General features: G+C 43.8%; 1 protein-coding gene across 4 annotated transcripts in view; it reads right to left on the bottom strand.

The window, feature by feature from the left end:
- Nucleotides 1-12,894, bottom strand: part of asap1b (ArfGAP with SH3 domain, ankyrin repeat and PH domain 1b) — a 79,870-nt gene that overhangs the window by 21,959 nt on the left and 45,017 nt on the right. For all 4 annotated transcript variants that reach the window (XM_054751450.2, XM_054751452.2, XM_054751451.2 and 1 more), the window contains exons 7-13: nucleotides 11,718-11,803; nucleotides 6,967-7,042; nucleotides 6,145-6,231; nucleotides 5,263-5,363; nucleotides 4,003-4,072; nucleotides 737-824; nucleotides 603-651 (exon numbers count right to left, since the gene is read on the bottom strand). In XM_054751450.2, the coding sequence (XP_054607425.2) occupies nucleotides 603-651; nucleotides 737-824; nucleotides 4,003-4,072; nucleotides 5,263-5,363; nucleotides 6,145-6,231; nucleotides 6,967-7,042; nucleotides 11,718-11,803 (557 nt within the window). The remainder of the gene's footprint in view (nucleotides 1-602; nucleotides 652-736; nucleotides 825-4,002; nucleotides 4,073-5,262; nucleotides 5,364-6,144; nucleotides 6,232-6,966; nucleotides 7,043-11,717; nucleotides 11,804-12,894) is intronic.

Below are 12,894 nucleotides of genomic sequence, written 5' to 3'. Positions count from 1 at the left end.
CGAGTGAATAATCTCCGGTTGAACATCGACGCACGAACGCCCACCCACGACTGTGGTCAATCACACAGGCAGGAAACACTAAAGCAGGGGCCTCCTGCAGCTCACTGTGCAGCACAATGAGCTGCTGTCACACACACACACACACACACACACACACACACACACACACACACACACACACACACACACACACACACACACACACACACACACTATCTGTTTATCTGTATGTGTTAGAAACTTTTTTGTATCAAGGTCATCAGAGGAAAATAACTACACGTGTGTGTGTGTGTGTGTGTGTGTGTGTGTGTGTGTGTGTGTGTGTGTGTGTGTGTGCACATGTAAGTGTTTGTGAGAAACTATAGTACAAGGCTGCAGCGACCCGACTCGCTCCAAACCACATATCTTTCATCCGTCCGTGACGTCAGACATGTCTCCGCCCACGAGGATCAGAATTAAACAGATTCATTCTGATTAAATAAAAAAGTTTAAAAACAAACGATCAGATTGAAGCCTTAAGGCGGAGCTTAGATCTAGTTTCACCAAAACTAAATGTGTAAATGATCAGAATGAGACCGTTAAGTTTTCTGTGGAATACTCACGCCACAAACTCTTGTTCGTCCTCAGCTTGGAAGTGATACGTCCGGTTATCTGTAGAGAGGCCAGGAGACGCTCAGCAGAGAGACGTTTATATTTTATAACAAAGCAGGTGAGTGTGTGTGTGTGTGTGACTTACGAGAAATTAGATCAAAGCATTTCCTGTCCTCGGCACTGGGCTTCACCTGGCAGGTGAGCAGGTTGAGTTTCACCGGTTGTCGATTGGACTAAAAAAAGTCACAGAAAGTGAAATTAGCTGTGAGGTCCGAGGAGCTCATTAAGCGTGTTGTTGTTTCTGGTCGTATCGCATCATTAGAGTAAAGGCTAAACTAGATATTTCCAGTAATTAGCCTTCGATTGTGTCTTTTTGTATTTCTACAACTAGATTGTTTTCTACTTTCCTACTGATGGTAAAGGATGCCCTTATCTGATTATCTACCGGGGGAATAGCTCAGCGCGAAGTACTGGTGGTGCAGCTAACAAGATATGAGTTCTGCCTCTCAGCAGCCTCTCTGGAAGCCTGTAAATTAGACGTGAGTGGGCTTTTAGAGAGAGGAGAGATAAAACCGCTTATGCCAGACAAATGTTCAGTAAAGGAGGCAGCATGAAAGGCCCACATCAAAGACATTCAAAGTTTGAATAACTTAGAACAGGTCACCTCTACATTTAACGACAAGGACCAGATGATGCTGATACATTTGGGGTTTATTCAGTTTGGATGTTTGTATCAGTCAGTTGGATGAATAATGGAAATGATCCCATATGAGAAGCCAGAGCCACCAGATGGTATTTCTGCCTGATAAAAGATTTGCATAATTACTGCTGATAAATGCATCAACTCCTGTTCTAGTTATTTAGCAAAGCTTCGACAAACTAGGCTACGAAAGCATCGCACACACACGACCCATCAGGAATCTGGACTTTGTTGTACTGTAATAATCGACCTGTTTGGCACGTTCACACACAGCTTTGTCTCCTGCCAGCGTCTGGGCAGAGGAGGGAATAGCGCACATGCTAACGAAATGCTGACGAGCCAACATGAGGCCTGGCTGGCCTGCTGGCAACATGCCATGTCAACGAATGTCACCGAGAGTTCAGCTGCCACCAACGCTAAAGAAGTAGAGAGGTGGCGAACCGCTCCCTCACTGAGAGGAATTATAAGCTCCAACATGATTAGCACCAAAGCAAAGCCCATGGAGAGACTTATAGGTCAAAGATTTAGCCCCCCTCACTGCTCAAAACCCTTTCTTCATGTATTTCTACGGTAACCGCTTCCTCTGATCTACTTGTGGCTCACAGGAAGGATGTGTGGGGCAGCAGCTATGTGAATGTTCACATCTTAACAACAATATGGCAACATGAAAAAAGCAAACACCAACAACAGAATGGCACAGGCACACAAGTAGTCAGAATCATCCAGCACCAGCTGAGCTCTTCCTCCCTGCTGGTGAATAAAGGAGCAGAGCCAAACCTTCTAACCTGACTCAAAGCTCGCTCTCGATGGTGAAGAGCAACAAAAGTCAACCAGAAAATGTTAGCTCACCTATGGAAGCAGACAACACAGAAACCTAGGAGCAAGAATGCTGACGAACCTCAGATTAACAATAAAACACGTTTCTATTCACGCTAGCTGCCCTTAGCCTAGCTGCATGTTGATGTTAAGCTGAAGGATGCGTCCAAAATCTGAGGACGCATCCTTCCAAGGTCGCATGAAGGTTGATTGAAAAATGGTAAATGATAAAAAGCCTCGATTTGTATAGCACCTTCTTAGGGTTCTACAACCCCCCAAGGCACTTTACAACACAATCAGTCATTCACCCATTCACACACACATTAACACCCTGGTGGTGATGAGCTGCGATGTAGCCACAGCTGCTCTGGGGCACTCTGACAGAGGTGGGTCAGGCGCCACCGGTCACTCCAACCACCACCAGCAGGCAAGGTGGGTTAAGTGTCTTGCCCCAGGGCACAACAACAGCAACCGACTGAGTGGGGCTCAAACCTGCAACCTTCTGATTACGAGGCGAGCACTTATCTCCTGTGCCTCATGAGTAACATGGGTCATGCCCAAACCAACGTTTTATCCATCCGACTGTCTGTCTCACCAAACCGCTGCACTTTCGCATTTGCCTGGGTCCTCCGATCCTGACGCTCAACACCACTGGTGTGAGAGGTTCTCGGCTCAATAACATCAGAGGAGGAGAAACAGCCAGCTGCTACCACTTCAACTTTAGGACAAACCACCGGAGTCCAAAAAGAAAAACACTGTTTGATGCCACGGACAACAAACAACGTCTGGACCTAGAAAACAGCGACTGGTGTTTAGCGCTATCTGGTTTCCAGTGGCAATGCACGTATCCATATCTGGGGGGCGTGGCCTAGGGATGATAGCCAACAGGAGGAGTGAGAGTTTGTGTTTCAAAGCTGGCTTGTTTTGCAGATTTGCTATTGCAGCTTTAAGATTATTTAGTAAAATATGTTAGGATGTTAAATCTCAATTGTTTTAATAAATGAAATATTCGAGTCATTATTAAGGAAAACTCTTACAATTCAAGAACCCAGGAAAAACAGATATTTCCATGTGATAGTGTGACTCATTTACTTACTTATTACTCAGCTTAAACTGAATTTATATTCCCTCCCTTCTTGTGCATTAATAACAAATAAATGCCTAAGCTTTATCAAATATAGACAGTTATTAATGTTTCGCTGCTGGAACTCTGTTGGCCTCCAATTTATTTGATTAATTACTTTGGTTTTTCTAAACCTATAAAATTCCCTTTTGACCTCATTTTTTAAGTACATGATGTCACCGTTTGGATTCACATATTTTTCCACCAGACCAGCTGCTCTCTTTGAAACGTTTAAATAGAACATAATATATCACAATGTAATGTAATATTATAATTAACACACAGGAATGCAGCATCAAAAATAGGATCATCCTGTGCTACATCTTCTGCACAAAGAACAACGGTGATGTGCCAGCTTATACAGTACACACACACACACACACACACTATAAGAGATGAGTCACCGCGGTGCAGCAGGCAGCAGAGGGGGAGGGACTGAGATGGGGCACATGGAAGAGGAGGGGGGAGTTACCATGGCAACCCATCTATGTCAATCCAACTCTTGCCAGCCTCCAGATTGGAAAAGCCCGGCACATCCTCCCTGCACAATATTCCCCCTCTTTGATCCACACAGTCACTCCTGAGGGTATTGGGTGGGTTCACATGTGTATGTGTGTGCGTGCGTGCGTGCGTGCGTGCGTGTGTGTGTGTGTGTGTGTGTGTGCGTGTGTGTGCGTGCGTGTCAGTGCATGTGTGTCAGTGCATGTGTGTCGGTGCATGTGTGTGTGTGCGTGTGTGTGCGTGTGTGTGTCGGTGCTGGTCGTGTACTCACTGTTGCGTGAGAGATGGTGAGGATGCCTCCCTTCACAGAGCACTGTCTCCTCTGCCACACCTTCCTCAGCCTGTGAGAGGATGCCCCACACATTAACAAGATGCTGTCGCGTCACCTCTTTTCTGCCTGCCTTATAAATGTTAAAGCTACTATGATTTTATTACCGTCATCACACGAGCATTTGTTTTAACACTTTTTAATTCCAATGTCTGATTTTCTGATTCTAATGTCTCCAAAAACTGTAATAGAAACCAAGAAAAAAATCTTTCTTATTAAACCTGTCTTTTGGAGGCCTTTGATACTGCAAACTGTGTTTGTATAAAATAAAGTATAAAAGTATAAAATTTCACTATGAGTTTTATTCATAACAAAACTGTTGACAACTGTTGTTCATGTTGACAACTTCCTTTTGTTTTAGACAACTACCTGCTTGTTTGTGTCATTTTTATGTAAATGACCAAAAATGTGATTTATTTCCTGTGCTGGACGCTGGTCTGTGACAGCAAATTAGGGTAAATCAGGAGGGAAAACGATTAGAAACCAGAAAATGTTTTCATGCTAAGCTTTGAGTTTAAAGTTAAAAGTTGAGAACAAGATAAACAAGAATATAGAAATCATGTCCAGAATACAGTCATATGGAAACGGTCTATAAAATACTTTCTGATAAGAGAGAAAAAGTTCTGGGAAAAACTTAAAAAAATTATTTTGTGATTCTAACATTTCAACTGAAACCTTACTAAACCGACTGCAACCTCACCATACGGACTGCAACCATGACAAGTCGAATGCAACCTCAATCTCAACATGTCATCTAAAACTGAAAACATTCTGACTTCAACCAAAAATATGACTTCAACCTCAGCATGTTGACTAAAACTAAAAATACATTAATCACATCTGGAAAACTTGTCGACTACATTTTAAATAGTGGACTACAACCTCAACATGTTGACTACAACCTTGACAATTCTCCTTTAATATCCTCATTTCACCTTCAACTTCAGCATTTTGACTTTATTCTGGACTTCGGACTGTAATCTTCACAGGTGAACATTCTTTTGTATATAATATTTTTACTTTGTTCTCAACATTTCATTTTATTCTCAACACTGACGGTAAACTCCAAAGCACAACAAACTTTTTTTTTCCTCCGAGTATTACTGGTACTTTGTTGAACTGGTCAAGCTTGTGCTAAATAGCCTCCAATTCCGTTCACCTGCAGAACAACTGTTGAATCCATTGTTTTGTTCTTCTGCTTACCCATCGCTTTTCTTTGACAAGTAGCCTTTCTTCTCACTGCCAAACTCCTTGTTTCCCTGAAGCTGGTGCATGCTGTAGCCACCTTGTTTACTCTGCGAGTCCTGTGAAAGGCCAGACAATTCAGACGTTTAACAAAAATGAACTTTTTTGTAAAGGGAGCTAGTTATAACATGCAAGAATGACACATACACTCTACAATTGTATCTATGCTAACACCAAGGTGAAGAGGCTCTTATAGAAATCAATAAAAGTACTACGAGGAACAACAACGTTATGCACAGGGCATGCTCTGCAACACCCCTACGGAGTCAAAGCACGCGACTGTCAACCACAGCATGCTCAACATGCAGCTGCACTTACTCTTCTAGACTTGATTCCAGACAAGCAGAAGGCAGAAAGGAGGAGATAGAGGGGAGAGGTGTGAAAGATCTGGCTCAGGTGCAGGAGGTGGGTGTGAAGAAGTGTGTCGTGTGCTCGTGTGTCGTCCAAAATCAGACGTGACTACTTTTATAAGTCACTAAACAAAAACAATTAACTGACCATAAAGACACATTTAAGTGCTTGTGTGTGAAGTGAGAGAGCAGAAGGAGCCCATGCTGCTAAATAAGATTAGTTCTGATCTAAACGTGAGAGTGAGAGAGTTGGGCAGTGAGTGGCTTTCCACTGAGCAGCCAGTGAGGCACAACACTGGTCACCAGCAAGGCCGACCACACACTGGCTACCAGCATGGTACAGCACTGGGCACTCGCTCTGTGCTGCAGGAGACGAGCTCCAACGCGGTAATGACCAGACCGAATCGGAGCTCTCCTGGCTGTTTCTAGACCAGTGCTGCTTAGTTTTTGGCAAACGTTTGGTTTAAATTTAGCTTAATGTGTCTCATACCTCTTTCTGGTCCAGCTGGAGCGAGGACTTGATCAAATCACGCAAAGCAGTAAGCTGCTTCTTTTCCTCATCCTGAGTTTGTTTTATCTGTGGAAAGAAGAAGCAACGCTGAACAGAGGTGGTTGTTGGTTGAGAAAGGCTGATAGATTGGTAGCTGGGGACATATGATCACCCGCCGACAAAAGGTGAAATGAAAGTGTGGTTTTTAGTCTGTAGGGTCAGCTAAACATCACACAACCCCCTGGGTGAATCTGAGTGAACCTCCCAGAAATGAATCGCAGGATCTAAAACTAACCCAATCCAAGATGGCTGCCACAGTGATCTGAATTCCCAAACACAATACAGGCTGACCCCGGCCATTTTTACAGCTATTGAGCAGAAATATGGGGTGTTTATAGCAAACGGTGTGGGATGTTGCAGTATAACTTGAGATTGTGCATAGTTATTTTCAAGATTTGATCAAAACAGTTATCAACGAAAGATTAGCTTTGTTAAAAAACTATTGCATAAAAGACAGCGTAAACCATTACACGTATACGTTTTAGTTAAACAACATTAAGGAAAAAACAAATCCAAACTGTTTTCTTCACATTTCTACACTAAGTTTATGAATCAAACGCTAAACTAGCACCACAAACAACACTGCTAGTTTCTGTGTGCATTCTTTGATTGGAGACTTAGTAATCTATTATGTAAATAATTTATATGAAGAGAAACTTATTTATCAATTTAAAGAGTAGAAAAGCCTCACAAAGCTTTGCAGATGCTTAAAAGAGGAGGTAGGGTGTCTAATAAAGGTGTGTAAGAGATGAGAGTATTTACATTGTAAAGATCCGCTGCCAGCTTCTCAATGTACTGTTTCAGCTTATCTGCTGTCTTCAAGCCATCTTGGAAGAAACTGGAGGACAGAGACATGCAGCGTGTGAATTACACCGTCCAAACACACATCAGCCTTTTATGGGAAGTATTCCATTTGAGAAATGTCACGTGCTACAATGTGATCTCCTGTTGGCCTTTCTAAAGGTCGAACACAGACAGAAAGGGGGGTCAGTTCATGTTTAATCTACAGCTCCGCTCGTTCTCGCACTTTGGCACCTTTGGCTTTAGGGATTGAAATCTGATCTGGCCCACTCTTTGGCAGATTTGCAGAGGCGTTTAGCACATCCTGAAATCCATTACGGATCTGTCAGCGTTATGCACCTCGATGAAGCTCTGCAGCAGCAAATCAACACTAACCATCCCCTCCTTCTTTTTCCTTCTTGGAACGAACATCTCCCTTCCTCTTCTCATTACTTCCCCCGCCACATCGTGTTCAGCTCGTTTTCTCTCAATCACCACATTGATGATGCCAGATCTCTCCTCCCACTTCACCCGGCGTTGCTTGTCGAGCACTGCTTAGCTTGCAGACTGTCACAATAAGAGTCTCTTTACTGCACTTGCAGACAAGAGTTCACCTCCCTTGAATTCTAACTCATGCAACAATAAAAAAAACATCTGCACAGTCAGTGAATTCAACGGACGACTCGCTCAGATCCAGACAAGAATGGTTCAACGTAAAAATCAAAATGAGGTCTGGGTCGTGCTCCAGTGAGACGGTAGCCTCCAAAAAAATAATTCAACTGAAGGATGCAGGTTTGACTGCATGAGCCATAGTTGTTAGAGCTGTTGCCTCACTACATGAAGGTTTGGACCTCAGCTGCAAACTACGCAAACTGCATGTTTTCTCACACAGGTGGGTTTTCTCTTGGTGCTCTGATTTTCTTCCCACGGGCCAAAAACAAGCACAAAACAAGAGCATCAAAGGCCTACCAGGCAGCTCTAGGTTGTTTATTATGACCTTTGCTCACTTTACCCAGTATCCTTCCTTATATAATTGTTTATAGTGAATGAAAACCATCAAAAATAAACACTCTGATGACCAGCAGGCTAAATGTCTAGAGATCACATGTTTAGGACATTGCAGGTAGCAGAGATGAGGTGTTAAAGTAACACTAAACAGTTTTCACCACTTTAAGCTATTTGATAAAAAGTGGGTTTCAGTGATTGTGTGGGTAGGAACTTGACCAAGTTCACCTTGGCCAGCACTCTGCAACCCTCTGCTGACCAGAAACGGGACAGGTAGGCGCCCTAGGGGGAGCTCTTTACCTGCTTAATGACTGTTAGCTGTTTACAGTGCTGGAAGCTTATAGAAAGACTAGCCGTCAATAAAAAGCTTTTTCGTTGGTATCATGGCCAAGCATGGAAGTAAAAGTAAGAGAGTAATGTCTTTGAAGGCAAAGCAAAGAGCTAAAACCAGAGTGAGCATCAGCACAGGCCCCTTCACTTGAGCGAGCTAAAGCAGGCAACAAAATCACGGACTGATGGTGATCTGGCTGTGTTGCTACTGGACGTAAGTAGTAATATTTTCTGTCCAACAGTGTGAATCTTCTTATTTTACGGTTTATTTTAGTATTAGTTGGCTTAGTGTTATCTTGTTGCTAGCGCTAGCTACAGCAGGCTGCTGCAGGGTTGTTTGCTATAGTTGTAATTCCACTTTCAACCAGCAGGGTAGAGGAGCAGGAAACAGTTTAGTGTTACTTTAAGTGGACCAAAGAGCACTTAATAAATCAGAGAAAAGCTGCTGCAGAAGCTCTGTGTTTTTTTCCAAGGAGTTCGAAGCTCAGAAACAAAACTCTGGAGAGCCATAGCTGGACATGCACCACAGCATATGAGGGTCATAACTGAAACTGAGTGTTGGTTTGCTGGTTTTGTAGTAGAATAAATAAATAAACTATAAAAAACTAAATTATTTGCATGAATAAAAGCTGCAATCACAAATGAAACTGTTTTCTGGCTACAGTATTATTCTGTCTGATATTCTAACTTTACTCTTAATGGCTTTATTGGCCAGAAAAAGCCTGAGAGGGAGGGGCGACTCAAGCATCAGAGGTTTAGGGGTGCTGAGCACCCAGAGAGCTGCCCGTCCAGGAAAGATTAGTTTCAGTTTTGTACATTTTAACACAATTTCATTGCCACCTTTGTAAAATGAAAGCAAAACACTCTCTTCCACAAATCAAAGAAAGGTTTCAAAAATCTCAAACTTTACAGATTCTGCTGTTAAAATAAGTCTAGTCCAGGTTCACAGGCTCTAGGTCAGTGATCCCCAACTTTTTTCCCCGAGGGCCAGCATCAGCATGTTTTACCGTTTCCCCTACTTCAACACACCTGATTTCAATCAGCAGGTGATTAGCAGGGCTCTTTAGAGCTTGATGAGCTGCTGAACAGGTGAATAAAGCGTGTTGGATTAGGGAAGCAACTAAAACATGCTGGGAACCAGCCCTCGAGGAAGGGAGTTGGTGATACTGGTCTAGGTGTTTCTATTGGGCCATTCCCATCTGTACCGGGTCGGCCCGGGCCGGGTGCGTAGGTTGTTTACATATCTGGGTGGCCTGGTATTTTTCCGGGCCAACCAAGGCTCATTCTCAGCCCTCTTCTCGAGGGGGTCTGCTTCAGGCCGACCAGGGCCAACACACCCACTGCTGACAGCAAATTCACACCTTCCATTAGAGCAAGCCTCTGATTGGTGGGTAGAATCAGCCCACATGGGCTTAAGACAAGGATGTGTGGAATCAGCCGGGCCAGGCTGGAGCCGACTGGGGCTACCCGGCCCGGGCCGACCCGGTACAGATGGGAATGGCCCATATGTGGCCCAGATGCAAAACAAACAGGCCTAAACAAATAAAATGATTTTAAACTTTCACAAATCACAAACTATGTTTGAAGGACTCTGCCTTTAGTGGGACATGAGCCCGTCCAGGTTTGATGTGTCCAGGTTGTTGCAGTTTTATAATAAGAGCAGATTAAAGATGCTCAGTGAGTGCAACATTGGTTGGAATGGTCACTAAAAGTACCACACATATTTAGGATTTTATTCATGTGTATTTTTACTTAATTTTCCACTAATATCAACACCCCACTGAAAGTATATCCACTCTCTTTTTGCAAAAGTCTTTTTCTCCTTAACTTTACAACCAAATAGTAACCAAATTATGGTTTTTCCAAAATGTCACCAAATCTCATCTAGCAGACTTTTAGGGAGAGGGCAAAAAGAGATCACTGACCTGATCACTAATCTCTGAAAAAAGTCAGATGTAATGTTGGAGTTCTGACAGTTTTCTCAGAATATAAAATAAAACCAAAAAAGCTGTTCTTTAATGTGCTTTAAAAGGGGTTTGATTTGCATGCATCTGAAACAACACAGCCCCAGCACCATTTCTATGTTCCAATCTTATTTGGGCTTCAGCATGATGAACCGGTCTAGTTACTGGGAAACCTGCTTTGGATCAACATTTTAGACTGGGAACATTGACTGAGAAAGATCATACAGACTGTCAGAGTCACGCTGAAAAGCTTTAACCCACGAGTGAAGGCCTTCAGTCTTTATGAAAGAGCGTTTTCTCCTACGCGCTCATCTGTCTTACCTTTCTTTCTGGTGGTTCGTGCGTGGCGCACTCCACACCTACAGTTACGCCTCCTTGCTGGATTGACAGCCACTGCTTTTTCCTCACAATCAGTTTATGTAAGATTTAAACATGAAACGGAAAACTGTCAGCAGTGCGGGACAGTGTTTAAATTTACGGGTAGTCTGGTCTCCCTTAACTACTTCATATCAGCCACACAGGAAGGAGGCTCGGAGCCCGACTGAGGGCAAAGGTGAGCAGGATCGAACCACTTTGAGGCGGGGGAGGTTTGCTGCATTTATGTTGTTGAAATGTAAAATATAAAAAGCATACAGTGCTTGGTTGAAACGTTATATAAGTGTCTTTAAAAAACAAAGTTTTAAATTCTCTAATTTCAGGGGTGCTGGGAGTTGATTTAGAGGTGCAGCAGCACCCCAAAAGGCGGGCTAAAAACGCCCACCCTGTACCTATACCTGTACCTGTAACTGCAGAGATGATTTGGAGTGAACATATAGTCCACATTAGTACATAAAAGCCAGTTACTACATTACAATCATCGCATTCGATGTACAGAAAACATCCAATCAGCAGTAATAGCAAACACACGATAACGTTCTGCATCTGCAATCTCGTCATCATGAACGTGTTTCTCCTCTTTTGGGAGTCGTACTTATTCCTCAGCAGCTCTCCATCCGGTGCCCTAATGCCTCTAATCCATCACCGCTGCAGCCTTTCTATCCGTCAAGGCCCAGGTTGAACAGATTAGCGGTGCAGTGTATTGTTTTGTCCCGGTGTTATGACAGGACGTAGCAACGCTGGAAGAAAATCTGTCATTCTGTCACAGCTGCAGCTCTGGCGAGGAGAGCACCCACTTTATTTACCCACCAAACCCCACGGCTGTCAGAGCCTATCTCTATGATGACCTGAGTAGATTTATGGGAGCGGTGCACCCGAACCGCCCTCCAGATCTGTGAATCATCTGGGAAGAAAATGTCATCAAGTGGTGCAAAAGAGAGGCGAGAAGAGGAGGCAACTTGTTTTCTGTTCAGAAATATTTTCTTAGTGAGTGTGATGCACACAGCAGGGGAGCGTTGCACATTTGGATTGGGGGGGCGGGATTATGGTGGTACTTACTTGCACTGTGCGTGGTAATACTTAATCAGGTTCTGCAGGAGGTCCACTCCTTTCTTGGTCTTGATCTCATTTACTTTGATCAGGTACTGCAAGCAGAAGAGAGGAGCAGAGTTCAGACATGAGTCGAAATTTGTGGGGCGCTAAAGGGATTTTTCTTGGTTTTAATGAGATATAAGCAGGCAGAAGCGGCTCGTAATACGAGCATTCTGCAGAATGATAACCGCACGTGTGACTCACGTCGGCTTTGATGCCGATGCTGTCTGAGCAGAGCAGCTGAGTAAATACTATGAAACTTGCATCCTTCTGCTTTGATCTGAGTGAATTTCCAAAGAGAGAGACTGGAATTATTAGCATCATAAGAGGAGATCCCTCAAAGAAGAAGCTTCTCCGTCTGGGAGTCTGAAGATCCCAGACAAATGTCATCAGACTGCACCAAACAGACAAATAAAAGATTATCTTCTGCTAATCCTACAGCAAGCCAATCCACACTGACTCACAAAGCTTAGCTAGAGACCAAATTTAACCCCACAGTTTTCTCTGAAGGCAAAAACAGTTTGTGGACAAACGCGGGTTAACAAACACACCAGTACATGTGTCATATGTGTGCATGCATGCGTGCCGTGTCCCTTTGTCTGCCTGAAAGAGCTCGTCGGACTGAGGATTATCCACATTTTGTCTAAAGCTGGAGTGGGAGAGCACCGCCGCCGCTGCAAGCATACGAGCTCTTTTGTGTGAATGAGCAGCGACATTCACTCTGCTGCAGAGCAGAATGCAGCCCGCTGAGCCCTGCCTTTCCACACTCCTCCTCCGCTGACGGCGGCGTGGGATGCAGGAAAAAATGTGTGAGAGAGTTAGAGCGTCGTGTAATCTGGTGACTGAGTAACAAGAGGGGAGTGTGAGAGAGCCAGAGAGCATGCAACGGAGAGAAACGAGGTTAAGTGGGATGAGCAGATTGTACAACTGATGCAACACACACACACACACACACACACACACACACACACACACACACACACACACACACACACACACACACACACACACACACACACACACACACACACACACACACACACACAGCAGCAGCAGCAGCAGCAGCAGCACTGAGACTTTCATCATTTATGACTGTAGATTTAGGAAATGCCTGGTGTTTTTCATCCTTCTCTGCATCCTCTCT

The sequence above is a fragment of the Nothobranchius furzeri genome, chromosome 7, assembly GCF_043380555.1.
Source record: "Nothobranchius furzeri strain GRZ-AD chromosome 7, NfurGRZ-RIMD1, whole genome shotgun sequence".
NCBI lineage: Eukaryota > Metazoa > Chordata > Actinopteri > Cyprinodontiformes > Nothobranchiidae > Nothobranchius > Nothobranchius furzeri.
The sequence above is the reverse complement of the archived record's forward strand: the minus strand, read 5'-3'. Positions and strand labels throughout refer to the sequence as shown.